Below are 16,702 nucleotides of genomic sequence, written 5' to 3'. Positions count from 1 at the left end.
CAGCTCCCCTTTCTTGTTCTATCTGCTCCCAATCTTTCTTCCTTTCTCCTCCAACTTATTCCCCTGGTCTCCATCTCTACCTCCATCACTGTATCTTCACTATCATTGCTAAAAGCAAATGCCAAATTATTGTATTTGAAAGAAGAGGTTTTTTAGGGCAGTGGCTCCAAGGTTTTTCTATTTATATGAAACCCATTAATGGGTACTATGCCTCACAATTCCCTTCTCCTAAGTCTCTCTTGGGGATTCAGGGCCCATTTTGTTGTTTTATACAGACAAGATTGACCAGACTTAGGGTGGTCGGTGAGAGCGTGCTGAGGGCCGCCTGGACTGAAAGTCTGCCCTGTGGGGGGAGGTAAGGAGGAAGCTTCAGGTGCAAATGACTCTTTCCAAGTTGGAAAGAAGTGCTGGGAGGACGCTGGGAGAACAGTGTCTCAACAACCCATAGCTATCTCCTATCCCTTCATCTGTCTCCTAGGTTGAAGCTCCTGACAAACTCGAGTCCACCAGCATCTTGCTGCCCACAAAGGTTGGAGATGGCAGTCTTCCCAAACTCCTGTCTCCCTGGGTGTCTGCTCGTCTTCATTCTCCTCCAGGTGCCCAAGCTGGATTCTGGTAGGTCTCCCCTGTCTCTCTCTGTCTCTCTCTCTCTCTCTCTCTCTGGCCTACAAGGTTGAAATTTCTCAGCAATTGTAAACAATCCCATTTGGTTCTCCTTAGCGACTTCCATAAGGGTCGAGATGGACTCCCTTGGGCTGTCGTAGGAATAAGAGAAATGGTGGGAGAGTCTCCGCCCTTCGGCGGGATCCTGGTCTGTATCAGTCCTCATCTCCCACCTCCACATTCTGTCTGACCCTCCTGGTTTTTTGGCAGCTCCCTTTGACGTGATTGGACCCCCGGAGCCCATCCTGGCGGTGGTGGGTGAAGATGCCGAGTTGCCCTGTCACCTCTCCCCCAACGTGAGCGCCGAGCGCATGGAGTTGCGGTGGTTCCGAGAGAAGGTCTCTCCCGCGGTGTTCGTGCGCCGGGAAGGGCGAGAGCAGCCCGGAGAGCAGATGGCCGAGTACCGGGGGAGAGTGACGCTGGTGGAGGACCGCATCGCGGAGGGGCGCGTCGCTGTGAGGATACAGGACGTCAAGGCCTCTGATGATGGGGAGTACCGATGCTTTTTCAGGCAGGACGAAAACTACGAAGAGGCCACCGTGCATCTGAAGGTGGCTGGTGAGTAGACCGGTTTTGACTTTCTCCGGTGACTCCATGAGGGATATATTTTCCTATGGATCTGTTACTTTGGAAGCCATCACATTCATTCCCCAAATCCCTTTTAGGTTGGAAGAGGTTGGCAGGCCTAGGGTAGGAGATGAGTATGAAGGGGGTTCGAGTTGAGAGTGGAAAGGGAGCAACGGAATTATCTTTCTGGGCGGAGCTTTATTTCAATGATGTCCTGCCTTTCTCTCTCAATTATAGCATAAGCATTTCCCCATGTTATTAATTAAATAAGTGTAAGATGCAATGACTGTATAACATTCTCTTCTATTAATAGACCATAATTTGCTTGATCAAAGCCCAGAATTAACCATTTCAGTTGTGTCTATTTTTCACCATTACATTAAGGCCGTGGTGAGCAACCCCAATGCATACTTTGACGCCGCTTTATGGATTAGTACCCAAAGGCCAATTTCCTAAAATCGTGGAGCGTGGCTGCTTGTTAAGGGTCTTGATCTACCTACAAAAGTTTTTGGTTTTGTTTCCTTTCTCCTTTCAAGCCAAATTTCAGAGTAAAACAACAAGGAAAATGGTAAACACTCAGGAGGAAAGTATACATTGAGGTCTGACTTTCCCACTTGGCATCAAACAAATCTCTTTCTGAGCTATATCTCCTACTGTAAAACTGGGAAAGCACCACCTCTCAAGCAAGGTTTTGCAGAAATGAAATAAAATGAGACAATATATGAGAAACTGCTTTGTCAATTCTAAAAGCATTATGTACTCGTAAGATACTATTACTGTACCTCGACTGCCCTACAATGTATAATATACAACTATATTGCTTTTCATGTATGTAGTCAAATAAAGTTTGAAAAATACGTGGGTGAAATCTGGGTCCCTGCCTCATAACAGAGTGCCCCACGTGGCAGCATCATATATAACTCATATTTCCTTTTTAGGGAAGTATCTTAAAGTTTGGTTATAAAGCCCTAGAGATTTGATAGCGTAAAGCTGTCGTTGTTACCTTTTCTGAGTGATAGACACCTTTGAGAATCTGCTAAGGGTGGTGGCCCTTTTCATGAAAAGAATACACATTTTCACGTACACGCACAACTTGGTATATGGATTTAAACCAATAGTTGTGGATATGTGTTTAAGAACTCTTCTCTGAAGCTTGCTGTTTTTCTGTACTTTGTGGAATTGTAAGAAAATAATTAGGCTGAACAGAAAGGAAAAACAGCTTCATGTTGATTTATGTCAACATAATAAACAGCTTCATGTTGATTTATGTCAATTTAATTGGGGGGTGGGGGTAGATGAGGTTGAAATCATTCAAGAAAATGCCTGAATCAGTATCACAGGTAAGTGAAACTTAAATTGTCTACTACAATCTCAGTGCAAAGAACATCCAATCCCCCTTCTCCTCGAGGATACTCCTTCTCTGTTTATCCTTACATTCTCAATCCTAGCCCTTTTCCTACCCAAAGCCTTCTCATGATACTTCCAACCACAGAGCTCTCTCCCATCTCTGGAGCTCCCAACCTAGACTCACTAACCCACCCCTAAGCCACCGGGCTTGCTGTTCCCGCTGACCGGACCCCTTGTCTGTCCACCAAACTCCTGCCCACAATTCCAACACTAAATCCCAACACAGCACCCCTCTCTGATAAGATGTATTCTTTTATTGATACCTCTGTTTCCTTGTGTAATAAAATATGGAGATGAGTCCCTCTCACTCCCAGTTCCCTTGGGTTTCTCTTTCTCAAACTATGTAGTCCTGTGGTTATAAGCCTCCCAGAAGGATGTCCGCTAAAGGAGTAAGTTGTCTCCTCTCTCCATAGCTCTGGGCTCTGATCCTCACATCCACATGGAAGTTCAAGAGAGTGGAGAGATCTGGCTGGAGTGTACCTCAGTGGGATGGTACCCAGAGCCCCGGGTACAGTGGCGAACTCCCAAGGGAGAGGACTTTCCATCCGTGTCAGAGTCCAGGAACCCTGATGAAGAAGGTCTGTTCACCGTGGCAGCTTCAGTGATCATCAGGGACACCTCCATGAAGAATGTGTCCTGCTGTATCCGGAACCTCCTCCTCGGCCAAGAGAAGGAAGTAGAGATTTCTATACCAGGTCAGTGAAATCAGTGCTAGGTTCCTTTTTGACACAGCTTCAGGGCCACATCACATGGGACACCTGCCCGGCTGTAACCTCATGGCAGACTTGTCCATTTTCCTCACCTTAAGCTTTCCCCCACCTAAACTCTTGCCCACCAAGCCCCACCAGCCTCACTAGAAGAGTAGAGATTCTGAAGGCATAAATTTTACCTAGATCTCATACAAATTCCAGATTTTCTATCTTGGGAGATATATCTTGGTAGAGAAGCTTTGTCTCTGGGTGGGGGGGTCTTCTGGATCTAACTAAATTAGTTCTCCTGTTTCCTCCCTTGCCTTGCCTTCCTCCCCATTCCATGCTAGAGCTCTGGCTAAGTTTCCAGGGTCCTCAGGGAAGCAAATCTTCTTATTATTCCTTACACACTATCTCTGGTTCAGGCAGGAACTTTTCCTTATTCTTTGGTCATTGAGTCCCATTCCGTTGCACTCAGATGTGACATTTCCCCTTCCTTATTTACTTCCCTCAACCCCTTGGCTCCCATCCTGCCTTGATAGCTAAGGAGAAATTTCCATGAAAACAGGAATTGGTCCATTATATTCTTTATCTCACAGGTCCTGTCCCCAAATGACTCTTGTTCATCTTCATTCCTCTCTTTCTCTGCTCTCTGTTACCTAAGATCAAAATTTATCTGAAAAGCTCAGAGTGGCACTGGAGGGACTATTTTGCCATGGGAGGAATGTGAGAGGTCCAGGTCATCCTCTCTTCCACCCCCTTTTGGAGTCAGGAGAGGAGCTGGACTTGCTCTGAGCTTCTCAACAAATGTCCTTCTTGGGGATTTTGTTTTAGCTCCCTTCTTCCCAAGGCTGACTCCCTGGATGGTGGCTGTGGCTGTGGTCTTGATGGTCCTAGGACTTCTCACAATTGGGTCCATATTCTTCACTTGGAGACTATACAAGGAAAGATCCAGACAGAAGAGGCATGAATTCAGCTCTAAAGGTAAGTCATAGAATCCCAGTCTTCTTTTTGGGAATGCTTCCAAGTGGGGTTGGATCCAAGTCCTTTAGGATGACTGCCAATGGGAAGATAATTGATTCCAGAATTCTGAAAGTCAGAGGGGATTATAAGGCTTCTGAAGTCAGTGGCACCCAATATGAAGAATAACAGAGGTTTGGGGTACAAGACGAGTCAAAACCAGTTCTAACTGAGAGAATAGACCTGATGTTTATTCACTACTCACCTTCAGACTCTATCATTACTTTTAACTTGGTTTCCCAGTAACGACTAAAGATCTGATCCCAAGCCAGTAGGAACTTCCTGCATGTTTCTTAGAAAACAAAACATAATCCCTGTTCTTCACTTATTGATAATGCTTCAACAATCAGGTAGTCATGAAGTAAACAGTTAGTCCTTTGTGTGTTTCTTACACCTGTTTTGTCCCCTCCCTCATGCCCACTCTAGAAGGTCACTAAGGTATTTCTGTTTGTTTTCCAGAGAAACTCCTGGAAGAGCTCAGTAAGTTCTATCTTCTTCTAATTATTTCATCCACAAGGTTTTCTCTCTCTTATTATAAAACATGTCAATAACACTCTTTCCCCCCTCCCCCCTTGCAGAATGGAAAAAGGCTACACTGCATGCAGGTCAGTGACTCTAAATATCTCAAGGGCTCCGAGGATCTACCTTGCAGGACTTCAAAGTCCTACAGTACTTGGAAATAAAAACCACTAACATATTTTAGTGATGAGGATATAGAGGGGATAGATGATGGCAAATGGCCTCAACATTTTCCTTGAGGCACACAGAGGGTCCTTGGAAGATGGCTAGAAGACAAGTCCCCTCTGACAGGGTCCCACGGGGCACTGGGGACAGTCAGTTCATACATCACCCTGTGGCTGTGGATGGAAGAGAGGACTAGAGACAGCTGAGCAGGCCAGGCAGCTCTCTTCTGGAGGAGACCTGTCAACTGCTAGAGCAGTGTCCCACTTCTTTGGAGAAGAAAGGATAGTTCTCTCAACCTTTAACATTCACTGATGTTCAGACTCACTTTCTCTCTGTCTCTAGTTGATGTGACTCTGGATCCAGATACCGCCCACCCCCACCTCTTTCTGTATGAAGATTCAAAATCTGTCCGACTGGAAGATTCACGTCAGAAACTGCCTGAGAAACCAGAGAGATTTGACTCCTGGCCTTGTGTGTTGGGTCGTGAGGCCTTCACCTCGGGGAGACATTACTGGGAGGTGGAGGTGGGAGACAGGACTGACTGGGCAATCGGGGTGTGTAGGGAGAACGTGATGAAGAAAGGATTTGACCCCATGACTCCCGAGAATGGGTTCTGGGCTGTGGAGTTGTATGGAAACGGGTACTGGGCTCTCACCCCCCTGCGGACCCCTCTCCCATTGGCGGGACCCCCCCGCCGAGTTGGGATCTTCCTGGACTGTGAGTCAGGAGACATCTGCTTCTATAACATGACTGATGGATCCCATATCTATACTTTCTCTAATGCCTCTTTCTCAGGCCCCCTCCGGCCCTTCTTCTGCCTGTGGTCCTGTGGTAAAAAGCCCCTGACCATCTGCCCAATCACTAATGGGCTTGAGGGAGTCACAGTAGTTGCTGATCCCAAGGACCTTTCTAAGGACATCCCACTCTCGCCCATAGGGCAGGACTCTGCCTCTGGGGATACAGACACCCTCCATTCTAAACTGATCCTTCCCCAGCCCAGCCAACGGGTACCTTAAGGAACACCCCAGCTCAACCGCTTCCCTTCACTCTTACCCCCTTCTCTATCACCCCCTGGGGCTTCAGCTGCCAGCTGTACCCAGCCCCTGTTTCTTCCTGTTGGGTAGGGGTTAATTAATCTTGAGAAGGTTGTGTTGCTGCTGATAGAGTGTGGGGTGTAGGACCTTCCTGATCTGTTTCTGTTTCTGTTTCAATATTCAGGGGGCAGAGAGGGGACTCCAACTGCTTCTCGCGTTCTCCTGGCCCTTGAGGCCAAAGCCTATAGGAAGGCACTTGAAGCTCAGGGATCAAGATGGGCTTAGGCTGGCCTAGGGTTGTGACAGAAACATCTTGGTGTCCAGAATACGAATATGTACAGGAACAGGTTTTAGGCAAGCAGAAAACCCAAAGGATCCTGGGAAGGGAAGATCCGAGGCTGAAATCCCATAAGGGAACTTGCGGGGGAAGTCATGATAGAAGAAAGTGAGGTGAACCCAGGCCATTGATGGACATCTGGCCTGCCCCTAGAGTTTTAGGGCCTATATGTCAAATTTTTTAAGTCATATCCCCTGGGGTGGATCTGAGCAATTGGCAAGGAGAGTAAAGAAGAGATGAAATGAGCAGGGCTAAGGGATCAGACAGAACGTTTGATAGAGGGGAGAATTTTATATAAAATTCAAAGGTTGTGTTCACAGCCATGCCTCGGCCCTGTTCCCCTCTCTGCACCCGCGTTTCTCCCTTGCCTGGGGCTCATCTCAACCTCACTTTGTTGACTCCACAAGTCTCAGGTTCTCTTCTTCTTTTTGATCTAGAATCTCTCCATTTCAGAGGCATTTCCAGGCATCATCGTTCAGTAAGATCACCACTTTATCAGCCATTGTCTCAGCCTCAACCCAACATTTGGTTTAGACCCTCCACCATACCTTTAATTAGCTTCGACCACCACCCACTTCCACACTGCACCACCAATCGCTCTCTCCCCACCCAGCTTTCCTACACGCTGCTTCTCCTCAGTGTTCCCTGAAGGCTGCATCATTGTGTCCAGCACAGCTGGATTGACCGCAGTTGTCTGTATTTGCATTTTCCTATATATGTGTGTCTTGTCTTCCCAATAGACTGCATATTTACCCAGGCTCCAACCTTCCATTTCCACTGGGTTTTCCAGTTTCCAGGATAGATGTCGCCCATGGTCTTAACCTAATAAATAAGTCTGTCTGATTGCTGAAAACAGCATCTGCACCTTCCTTTCTTTATCCCAACAAGTGGAACTGAAACAAAAACAGAGGAAAGAAACCTGCGTGGGAATGCAGTGAGCCAAAGCAGTGTGGTTCTGTTTATCCAAGACCCATCCCCAGACCTGATGGCAGTGGGCTCACCAGGGAAGGGGCTATTGTCCCAGGACTGTCCAGCTATTTACAATAAGGCCACAGTGCCAATGGCTACCCGCCCTTAGCCTCTGGAGGAAATGTTTGGGAAATTTTAGTGGTGATGCCTCATAATTGGAAAAACAAACAAACTTGGGTGATCTTTAAACCACCGTTCCAGAGGAAAGGCCCTTTGGATTCCTACTCTGAAGGCCCTGATAGTTCAGTGAGATGCCCACTTTTCCCTATTTGCCCCAAGCAAGGATCAGGAATAGTCCCCCTCACAGAGGGTCTGACCTTAATGCAAATCAAGCCGTTTACGGGCTTCCCCGGTGGTGCACTGGTTGAGAGTACGCCTACCTATGCAGGAAACACAAGTTCGTGCCCCTGTCCGGGAAGATCCCACATCCCACATCCCGCAGAGCGGCTGGGCTCATGAGCCATGGCCGCTGAGCCTGCGCATCCGAGCCTGTGCTCCGCAACGGGAAAGGCTACAACAGTGAGAGGCCCACACACCGGAAAGAAAACAAAAGTATTCATTTGTGTTCAAATTGTACTTTTAGAAAGTAAAAAAGTTCAAAAAACAAAGAAACAAGTTCAAGAAACAAAGTCCGAAGTTCTTTAAAAATACTTGAGAACCTCAAGCAGTTGTTTTGCTAGTTTAATGTACAATGTGTATCCTGAAATGTATATGTAAAATCTCACTCCGAATAGATGGGACTGCCACAGGAACCCCTCTCTGAGAGTAGAAAGAGAACTCGTCATAGGTTTTAATTACTTCTGCGACTTCTCTCCCCTTCCTATTTCCTCATGATCTTCAAGGAAAATGGTTACCAAACACAGTACTGAGCTGGTAGTAGATTCTTAGGAAACATCTGTGTCCACCCCCCTCCCAGGTTTAGCCTCTTCACATGAGGCACTTATCTGATGAGCCCTGAGGCTTTCTTTCCAGCTGGCACCAGCTACCAGTGCCTGGAAGAAATGAACAGTCTTGGTCGTTCTGGCTTTATTTTCAAACCTTCCAAAAGAGAAGAAAGGTGGCCTTGCTGATGCTTTGCCAAAGCCCGTCTTAATCACCTGAAGCAGAATTGGTGATACTGTGATTTTAGAAGCACCAAAAAGGCGTCTCTTCCACCACTGCAAATAATTGTAGTATTTCCAAGGCCTGATTTTCTTTTTTAACCAGAAACAAAAACCTCTCACCCCACAGCTAAAGATCAGCCCCAAAACGCAAATGCTACTGAAATGATAGTGATAGACTTCATTTCACACACCAAATGCCAACTCTGGTCATCACGTGTTTGAAAGGGCCTGCCTCTCTTTAACAGAGATTCTGTGAGATAGTTGAGCTCAGACATTCAAATTAAGAGAAAAATAACTGTACAACGTCTATCATCCCTTAACAACAACTGCTCCGCGCCATCTCTCTGCATATCCCAATTTATCTATCTGTCCCTTCTGCCTCCAGACCCACTCAGGTCTCCTCAAAATTCCTTCTCAAAACCTCTGAGTCCACTCCCAACTACATGCACATTTACTCTCATTTTAAAATTTTAAATGGAAATAGCCTTTTTCCTTGACTACATATGGAAGTTCATTTAAAAAAATTAAAATGATCAAAATCTCATCACTCAAATATAACCGATGTCAAAATTTGGGTTTATCCTCTCCTTAAAAAAAAAAAAACAAAAAAACTATATCTCCATGGTTTAGTTCTAAGGACCTAAACTAAATTCTCTTTGAGGAGTGTTCCATACCAATTAGAAACTCTTTGTGGTACAGATCTGGTAGCTTTGCTGGACATAAACAGAGATTTAGGAAAGCCATAAGAATTAACGGAAGATAAAGCGATACACTTGTAGAAAGTGAAAGGCAGAACTGGTCTTAGTTTGAGGCCTCCTTTTGAGAACAGTATAACATCCATACAGAAAAGTCCACAAATCCTCAGTGTACAGCTAGATAACTCGGAACAAGAAGCAAGACACCCGGACACCCTTACACCGGTCCCCAGGGTAACCCCAGCGGGGAGATTTACAACAGAAAGGACAGGAGGGAGGAATGAGCGAGCGCCCGAGAGGGCTGGGCCTCGGCGAGCACCAAACTTGAATAAATAGCCTAAAACCTCCTGGGAGCAGGTGTCAATTTAAGTAAGGCAACTTCAGCAACGTGGGTGCCATTATTTGAACAAGAATTCTGTCGAGAATGGAGAAAAAGTTCCCTTACTCTTAGGTACCCAAGCCCGCGCCGCCACGCCCGCGGCAGCATGGAATCGAATCCGCTTTCATGCAGAAGACGCCCCCCGGCGGCCCCGGCAACCCGGCACTTATCCTGCGTTTCCACCCAGGGTCGGCGTCCGGGTCCGTTCGCAAACTTGTGGTTTCGCTTTTTAACCGAAGAATTTCCACATCCTCAGGAAAAAAAAAAAAAAAAAAGTTGACTAGCGTTGAAGTAGACACGGAAATGAAATCCGAGCGGGGAGTAAAAACAGCGAGTCAGGATGGCCGAGCGGCGTTCAGGTCGCAGTCTCCTCTGGAGGCGTGGGTTCGAATCCCACTCCTGACAATTCGCTTTTCAAACTATTCAACGATTGTATGGGTATCACGTTCTTCCATGTTCACCTCGTGAATTCATCCTTTTTTTTAAAAAAAAAATAAATTATCCGAAATAAAAAAATTAAAATATTAAAAAAAAGAATGAAAGCACTCTGTACCCAGAACACAATTTAAGATCTAGTCATTGTAATCTCATCTCCTTTCACTGTCTCTGGTTGTCTGTTCCTCTCTCCTTCACATTCAAGGAGTCGAATGAATGTTACTCCTCAATTATTTATCACTGATGTCCACAGGGCCCTTCATTTGTTTTATTTATTTATGGATTCCTTTTTAATTGCCTTTCAATTTCATTTTTCGTCTCCCACCCCCATAAGAAATCACTGGAAAGATCATCCTTTTCTTTCTTACTATATGTTTTTGTAGAACATGTATTTTTGGTTTCGGTACATGCGTTTTTAATTTACATAAATGACACTGTGTCATATATCTCATTCTATTTTTACTTTGTCCCTTTCATGCCACAGTTTTGTGTGTGTGTGTGTGCCAGTTTTTCAATCTGTGTTGCTGTGCGTACCTCTAGACCCCATCTAGAGCTATTATTTTTAATTATTGCAGAGGTCTGCAGTGTGTGTCCTCACCCAGGGATGACTCCCAGATTAGGTCCAACGCCCTCCCACCACAAATAAGGGTGCCATCAATGAACATCTTCCTATGTATTACATTATGAAGCTGTGTAAGATTTTCTGCAGGATTGACTTGCAGGTCATGAGGGTCTGACAGTTTACAAATTTTGCAGTTCAGAACAGCACCCAGGACCCAGGACCCAGGAAGGGAGATTTAGACACACACAAATTCATGTTTAGTGACATCTCCAGAAACATCCCTCAAATTCAATTTTCCTGACGTCCAGCCCGCTTATTTTGAGCATTAATACTACAGTTACAAATATTAACCTACAGTGTTTCCATTCTGAACTCAGAACTTGGATAGTGAATATTATTTTTACATAATTTATTGCAAAGCCCCCCAAAATCAAAAACCTCAGGTGACTGGAATTTTCTCCTCTCCATTCCTTTTTTAAAAAAGAAATCTAATCTAATAACAGGTTACAAAGGCAGAAAATAGGGTGAATCTCTTATGATTATTGATACTTAGTATTGTTCTGCCCTCTCTCTCCTCTAAATTCCTCAGAACTCACAGAAAGGTTCATACATACACTGAAAGAAAAGTGAATTGGTATGTCTTAGAAAGATGGTCATTAGCAAGGCTAGAAAAGAACAAACAAATGAAGTTTCCCTTTATTGCCTAGGTGACCACATATTGTCCATTTCTGCCCATTTAGGGTCCCCACGTGGGCCCTGGAAACATGAGAAAGGAGGAAATGGAAAATAGGCACAACTCCTAGGGTAATAGGAGAAGCACTCAGAAGTGCCTGGAGGGTCACTAGGTGGGTCCAACACTATTCAGGCTACCTGGGCTCTGCCACTTACGAGCTGTAGGACCTTCCAGGCAAATGACTTTGTATCCCTTGCCTTGGTGACTTCCTCTTTAAAATGGAGGAAATAATTGAAACTTACCCCATATGTATGCTGTGAGATTGCATGATGTGGTATATACAAAGTGCTTAGCAAATAATAAAGGCCTGATAAATCCCAGGCATAAATGCCTAATAAATCTTTTTGTTGCTGTAATTGAGCACCCACTGTTTGCCAACGCCTGTGAACAGGACAGGTGCAGCTCCTACCCCGAGGAATAGACATGTCGGCAGCAAAAACAGGTATGGAGCAAGTAGATGAGTGTTGCTACCCAGGAAGAAATGGGAAATAAAGACCCTTTTAGCTGTACATCTCCATAGGAGAATCTCAGCAGCCCAGCTAGAGGTCCCACTTAATCCACAACTTGTAAATTCAAGTTCCATCCATACTGCTTTGGTAATGTATGGTCTTTTCAAAAGAAAACATGAAACACTTGAGACTTATCAACTGTCAAACCAAGTCCAGCTGTGGTTTTCTTGATGCCATAAATCAGCAGTTCCCAACCTTTTTGGCACCAGGGACTGGTTTCGTGGAAGACAGTTTTTCCAAGGAGGGGGGCGCGGGATGTTTTCGGGATGATTCGAGTGCATTACCTTTATTGTGCACTGTATTTCTATTATTATTACATTGTAATATATAATGAAATAATTATACAACTCACCATAATGCAGAATCAGTGGGAGCCCTGAGCTTGTTTTCACTTGTCACTCACTGATAGGGTTTTGATATGAGTCTGCAAGCAATTGACTTATTATGGTGTCTGTGCAGGCAGACCTCTCTGCTAATGATGATCTGTATTTGCAGCCGTTCCCCAGCGCTGGCATCACCGCCTCAGCTCCTCCTCAGACCAACAGGCGTTAGATTCTCATAAGGAGTGCCCAACCTAGATCCCTCCCATGTGCAGTTCACAGTAGGGTTCACGCTCCTATGAGAATCTAATGCCGCTGCTGATCTGACAGGAGGCGGAGCTCAGGCAGTAATGTGAGCGATGGGGAGCTGCTGTAAACACAGATGAACTTTACTTGCTCGCCCGCCACTCACCTCTTGCTGTGCAGCCCAGTTCCTAACAGGCCACGACCGGTACTGGTCCGTGGCCCGGGGGTTGGGGAGCCCTGCCACAAATTATGAGGATGCCTGTGGGCCTGTGGTCATCGCCAGACAAAGAAGAATATCAAGATCTGTACACCCCATTGTCTAGTTGCTTCCGCTTACCTGAACTGAGCGTCCTCTTTCTCACCTCTAGGCACACACTGTTCCCTTTGCTTGGAGCACCTCTTCCACTTCTCTCTCCAGCCCACTCTCTTGCCTCGATCTTGCCTACATCTCCTCCATGCTCAGTTTGGGTGTCACTTCTTCCATGACGTCTTCCCCACCTCCTTCTATCTCCACCCAGTCTGAGTTAAGTATCAAAGCGTGGCCTACAGTACCCTCCACTCCCAATGGTGTTATATCCCACTCTACTGTAATTGCTGTTGAACTGTTTGACTCATCCTCCCACCAGCCTCTTTAGGACGGAACTCATGAGCCATGTGAGATTAGCATGGTGCCTGCCACGTGATAGGCACTGATTGTAGCATCTGATTGTAAACCATTTCCACTTGTACGCATAAATCATTTTCACGATTGGTACATGGAGAGTTCGGAAGATTTTTAGGTTTTTGGGAGAGATGGTTAGATTCCTCACCTGGAATATTCTATAACTTCAGTAGCCAGCAACACTACCTCACTGGTACAGATCAGGCAATCTATTGAGGGCCACTTGGCTGGAAGCATCCTTGTAAAGATATTCCTAGAGCCTGATGGAGTAGAAGGGTGAAGGTTAAGGCAGGTTTGGTGACAGGATGAAGGAGTGGTCTAGTGTTGACGTCTATACTGGGACGCAGCTGGCCTCACCATTTGAGGGAGGTGTGTGATCCGGGCCTGGGAAAAAGACTTTTTTGAAGAGAAGATAGGAGAATGTGAAAAAGAGGGTCTGTCTTTTGATGAAATAAAATTTATATTTTAAGGCAGGGCAAGAAAAATTAAACATAATATTCTCTGTCTGTGTTTGTTTGGACCTCCTCCCTCATGTGCAGTGTGCATTTGCATTACACGTTAAACAGAGCACTTCAAAGATGGGAGTGACTGCTCCACCATAAAGATCATATTTTCCCCCTTTCTGCTGATGCTAGCGATGTAACTTCTTAAAAGAATAGCATTCTTTACCAAATTTGTAGGGGGTCATGGTGACTTGCTGCTCCCTTTGTACGTGCTTACATGGACTATGTATAGCCTTGGTGAACTTTATGTAAAATGTCAGTAAACATATCCGTACTTTTTTTTTTTTTTGTGAATAATTTTTTTTTTGCGGTATGCGGGCCTCTCACTGTTTTGGCCTCTCCTGTTGCGGAGCACAGGCTCCGGACACGCATGCTCAGCAGCCATGGCTCACGGGCCCAGCCGCTCCATGGCATGTGGGATCCTCCCGGACCGGGGCACGAACCCGTGTCCCCTGCATCGTCAAGGTGGACTCTCAATCACTGCGCCACCAGGGAAGCCCTATCCGTACTTTTTGATGTACTATCCTTTGTCTCGAAAATGTATATGACTGTGCATTTGACTTCGAACAGGTGGAGCATTTCTCAGAGCTTTCTGAGAATCTGTCTCCTGGTTATAATCCTCAGTTTAGCTCAAATAAAATCCGCTTTTTTTTCTTCTCAGCTTGATTATTAATTGAATTTTCATTGGTACTCTCCATTGCTGTGTGATGCCTATAAAGAAAAGTAGGGAATCAAGCTTCAGAGTGAGTGCAGAAAGTCTCCATAAAAGCAGAATTGTTTCCTGAACTATTCTTCAAAGTGTTGGGACATTGTGTTTCTGCAGACAGAACAGGAGATCACATTTCAACCCTTGACCATCTACATAAAATAATGTGCTCTGAAGGTAAAAGCCAGGTTGGTGGGACTTTCTGGGCCAGGTGGAGGGGGGCTTGGTCTTGGGAGATGAGTAAGAGGGTAACAGTTACAGTGAACTTCATTTCCCTGGTCTTGAGTTTCTATGTAAAGGGGCCCAGTAATGATTAAAACTCCAGACTTCTCTTCCACCTCTCATGTTTCCTTCCTCTCTCTTTCAGAGAGTTTGGAAGAAGGCACCTCAGCCCTTTCTGGACTGCTTCTTCAAGTCAGCCTGCATGCTAACAGCTTCAGGTCTGTGTGTTCTAGTGGGCTATCCACTCCGTGGATATGCAATCAAAAGGATGCTTCTCCCTCACAGCTTCTTTTCTGAAATCACGGGGACAAATATTTTTCTCTTTGATTTTCCTTTCCAAAAAACTCTGACCACAAGACCACCTTTTAAAATAGTTATTTACAACTTGTATTGTATAGTTGGATTTTAGTGGCTGCTATGAACTGAGATGCTGCAACCTTCCCAACAACGCATTTATCAGTCATTCCAGAGGCTGATTCTGCTAAAAAAATAATGCCTGTAGATTATGAAAGTGCATCCACTTGGGATTTCCCCAGGAAAAATAATAGAATGACCAGAGATTATGACGTTGCTTATAGTTTAAATCTGGCGACTTTGCCTTCTGCTTTCCCTGGTTCCCTTTTTGCTTGCTGAAAAAACACTACATAAAAATGCAAGAACGTCAAGAAAGATAGAAATTCTTCTGAAAGAAAAACAAATTCATCTTTGTCTCTTCTTTTTCTTTTTTGTAAACGATAAAACTCTCCCCACCCTCAGACTCATATAACACAGTTCCGTGAAACTCCGTAGGGAAAATTTACCCTTCAGATTGATTACATTTTAATCCCCCCTACCATTTTCCAAGGCAGGAAAACCACAAAAGGCCCCGCTGGGATTCGAACCCAGGATCTCCTGTTTACTAGACAGGCGCTTTAACCAGCTAAGCCACGGAGCCAACACGTTCACGACGTTGCAAATAGACATGGAAAAGGAATGATCTTAGCTTTTGTTCTGAGCATCTGTTTCTTCATTATTGAGGTTCACGAGCCCCCCAAGATGGTCTCTCAGACCCTAAAGTTGAACCTCTGCTTCGCCCCCAAAGACCTAAGAGACCGCGCAGCCATAGGAAAACTGAGACCCTCCGCGCGGGGGTGGGGTGAGGGAAACTCTGGCGCGAGCCTGAACCCTCAGGCGGCGCCAGAGGAGTCTTCCCGGAACTGCCAGGAAGGGCAAGAGTTCAGCAGCTGCAGCTTCCTTGGGCGAATTATGACCTGGCGCCCCTGGAGGAGAGGAAATTGGCCACATTTAGACCAGAACACTTCCAACATCAAGAACTGGTCCCTGCAGGAAGCAAGCTATGTGTTCCTTATTTCACGGATTTTAATTAAAATTCCAGCTCTTTCTTACCCCATTTGTTTCCGTAAAATTGGGTTCCACCTGCATGCTTCTTGCTTAACTAAGTTGCATCTTTAAAAAATTCAAGACTTCATCATTAAAACCTTGTTTGGAAAGAGACAAAGGAGCAGTCTCCTGTCCTCTGCAGCTAGAGGAAGAGAGACGCTTTCTTGTCCGAAAACTTGTCCAAAGGATCTGCTTGACAAGCTGTCAAATTGAAAGCATTCACAAATATTTCTATATTTTCATGGGGACTTGTGTATTTGTAACTGTTCCAAATTCATTCTGTTCTCTGTGAAATAGATCCGTCCTTAGGCAAAGGGCTTTAGTGGAATTCGGAAGAGTTTACAAGTCGTTGCCATAGCTGTGAAAGTAACTTCCCAAATGAAACCTGTAATTATGATTGGCTGCTTGCTTGAAATCTGTTGCCGTTCTGAAAACGTTGAAATGAACATTTCAGTATTTCTGAACTGTATCAATATTGAAGGATTTCTCTGTCTCACTTTAAACCAGCCATTGGCACTAATCTCTGCCTACAAACATGATTTGGGGGAGAGGTTAAAAAGCCCATGACTCTGCTAGATTTCTTTTTCATAAAACGATTGAAAGTCTATGAACTCAACACACAGTCTGATTCACTCCATGAAATAAGCACCGATTTCTTTAATAGTATAAGATTAACCATTGTATTATTAATGTGCTTGGAGCCAAGATAATCATAAACAGCAGAGTCACACCTAACATGACTTTGACCAAACTGTGGTAGACATTCAGAGAGACAACAGAGCCAACAATATTTGGTCTGGGTTTTTCCTTAGACTGGCAGCTGTCAAAATTTGCACAGAAATTCTGGGAAGTCAAAGGAGTTTTTTAACAAGCCAGAG

General features: G+C 45.1%; 1 protein-coding gene and 1 non-coding gene across 2 annotated transcripts; one reads left to right on the top strand and one right to left on the bottom strand.

Annotated features, from left to right (window-relative positions):
* The first annotated feature begins 344 nt into the window (after positions 1-344).
* BTN1A1 (butyrophilin subfamily 1 member A1) lies at positions 345-6,195 on the top strand. Its single transcript, XM_032649264.1, has 7 exons — positions 345-615; positions 874-1,221; positions 3,051-3,332; positions 4,161-4,310; positions 4,806-4,826; positions 4,925-4,951; positions 5,373-6,195. The coding sequence occupies exons 1-7, from the start codon at positions 537-539 to the stop codon at positions 6,044-6,046; spliced, it is 1,581 nt and encodes a 526-aa protein (XP_032505155.1). The 5' UTR covers positions 345-536; the 3' UTR covers positions 6,047-6,195.
* A 9,109-nt stretch (positions 6,196-15,304) lies between these two features.
* On the bottom strand, positions 15,305-15,378 carry TRNAT-AGU. Its single transcript has one exon. It is a non-coding gene; the product is annotated as a tRNA-Thr (tRNA).
* Between the last annotated feature and the right edge of the window lie 1,324 nt (positions 15,379-16,702).

Source organism: Phocoena sinus, chromosome 11 (assembly GCF_008692025.1).
Source record: "Phocoena sinus isolate mPhoSin1 chromosome 11, mPhoSin1.pri, whole genome shotgun sequence".
Classification (NCBI taxonomy): Eukaryota; Metazoa; Chordata; class Mammalia; order Artiodactyla; family Phocoenidae; genus Phocoena; species Phocoena sinus.
The sequence above is the reverse complement of the archived record's forward strand: the minus strand, read 5'-3'. Positions and strand labels throughout refer to the sequence as shown.